The 811-nt window shown below is 48.1% G+C and overlaps 1 protein-coding gene across 1 annotated transcript; it reads right to left on the bottom strand.

Moving 5' to 3' along the window:
* Positions 1–6: 6 nt before the first annotated feature.
* LOC119589125 (molt-inhibiting hormone-like) lies at positions 7–760 on the bottom strand (the record flags this gene model as incomplete). The annotated part of the gene is given in 2 exon segments (XM_037937702.1): positions 7–170; positions 573–760. Coding segments are annotated over 2 exon segments (303 nt in total), but the record flags the coding sequence as incomplete, so codon positions are not given.
* Between the last annotated feature and the right edge of the window lie 51 nt (positions 761–811).

Raw genomic sequence — 811 nt, forward strand, 5'->3', positions numbered from 1 at the left:
AGACTCGTAGTATTAAGCTGCTGGATACACGACAGGGAATTACTTGACGTGCGTCTTATTTTCGGCCAGCTTTGAGGATACTGATCCACCTGTTGAACTGCTCCACCTCCGCGTGCCGCTCCGAGGCCATGATGCACCACAGGAAGTCCTCGTTGTAGAAGCAGTTTCTCCTGTAGGGTTCGAGGAGTATATAAAATATTGTGAAATACGAGCATTAGACGTTATCTATTAGTTTTGTTGATTACATATCATTTTATCTATTTTAGCTTTCATACATGTACACGCTATTATGCAGATTTAGTTATATGTATCCCTAATGTCTATCTGTATCTCAGTTATCTATATGCATACTTCTGCAGTCCCTATGCTTCAGTAGCAGATTGAATAGTCGTATGTTACTAATTTCTTAAACCTCTTGAACACACACCCTCAAAATAACTCACGTGCGAGTCATACACCGACACATCTACAACTCACATCCTTTTAATTACGCCAAGACTAACGTAGAAGTCTCACCCACGAGTAATCTCTCTCACAACTCATTTAAGGGCGCTCCTCGCGCGCTGACTCACCGACAGCTCTCGCCCACGTTCGGAAGGCGGAAGATGTTGCTGCAGTCGTCGCAGACGCGCGACACCTTCTCGTAGATGTTCCGGTTGCCCATCGCGCCCACGCACTCGTCGTCGATGAACCTGGCGGAGGCGGGCGAGCTCAGGAGGCCGGACAACGCCGCTGCCACCAACACTACCTGGCACGCCTTCTGCGGGAGGGAACGCCTTTTTAAGGGGCTTCGATTCGGATTCGAAAAGCA

The sequence above is a fragment of the Penaeus monodon genome, chromosome 25 (genome assembly GCF_015228065.2).
Source record: "Penaeus monodon isolate SGIC_2016 chromosome 25, NSTDA_Pmon_1, whole genome shotgun sequence".
NCBI classification, from domain to species: Eukaryota; Metazoa; Arthropoda; class Malacostraca; order Decapoda; family Penaeidae; genus Penaeus; species Penaeus monodon.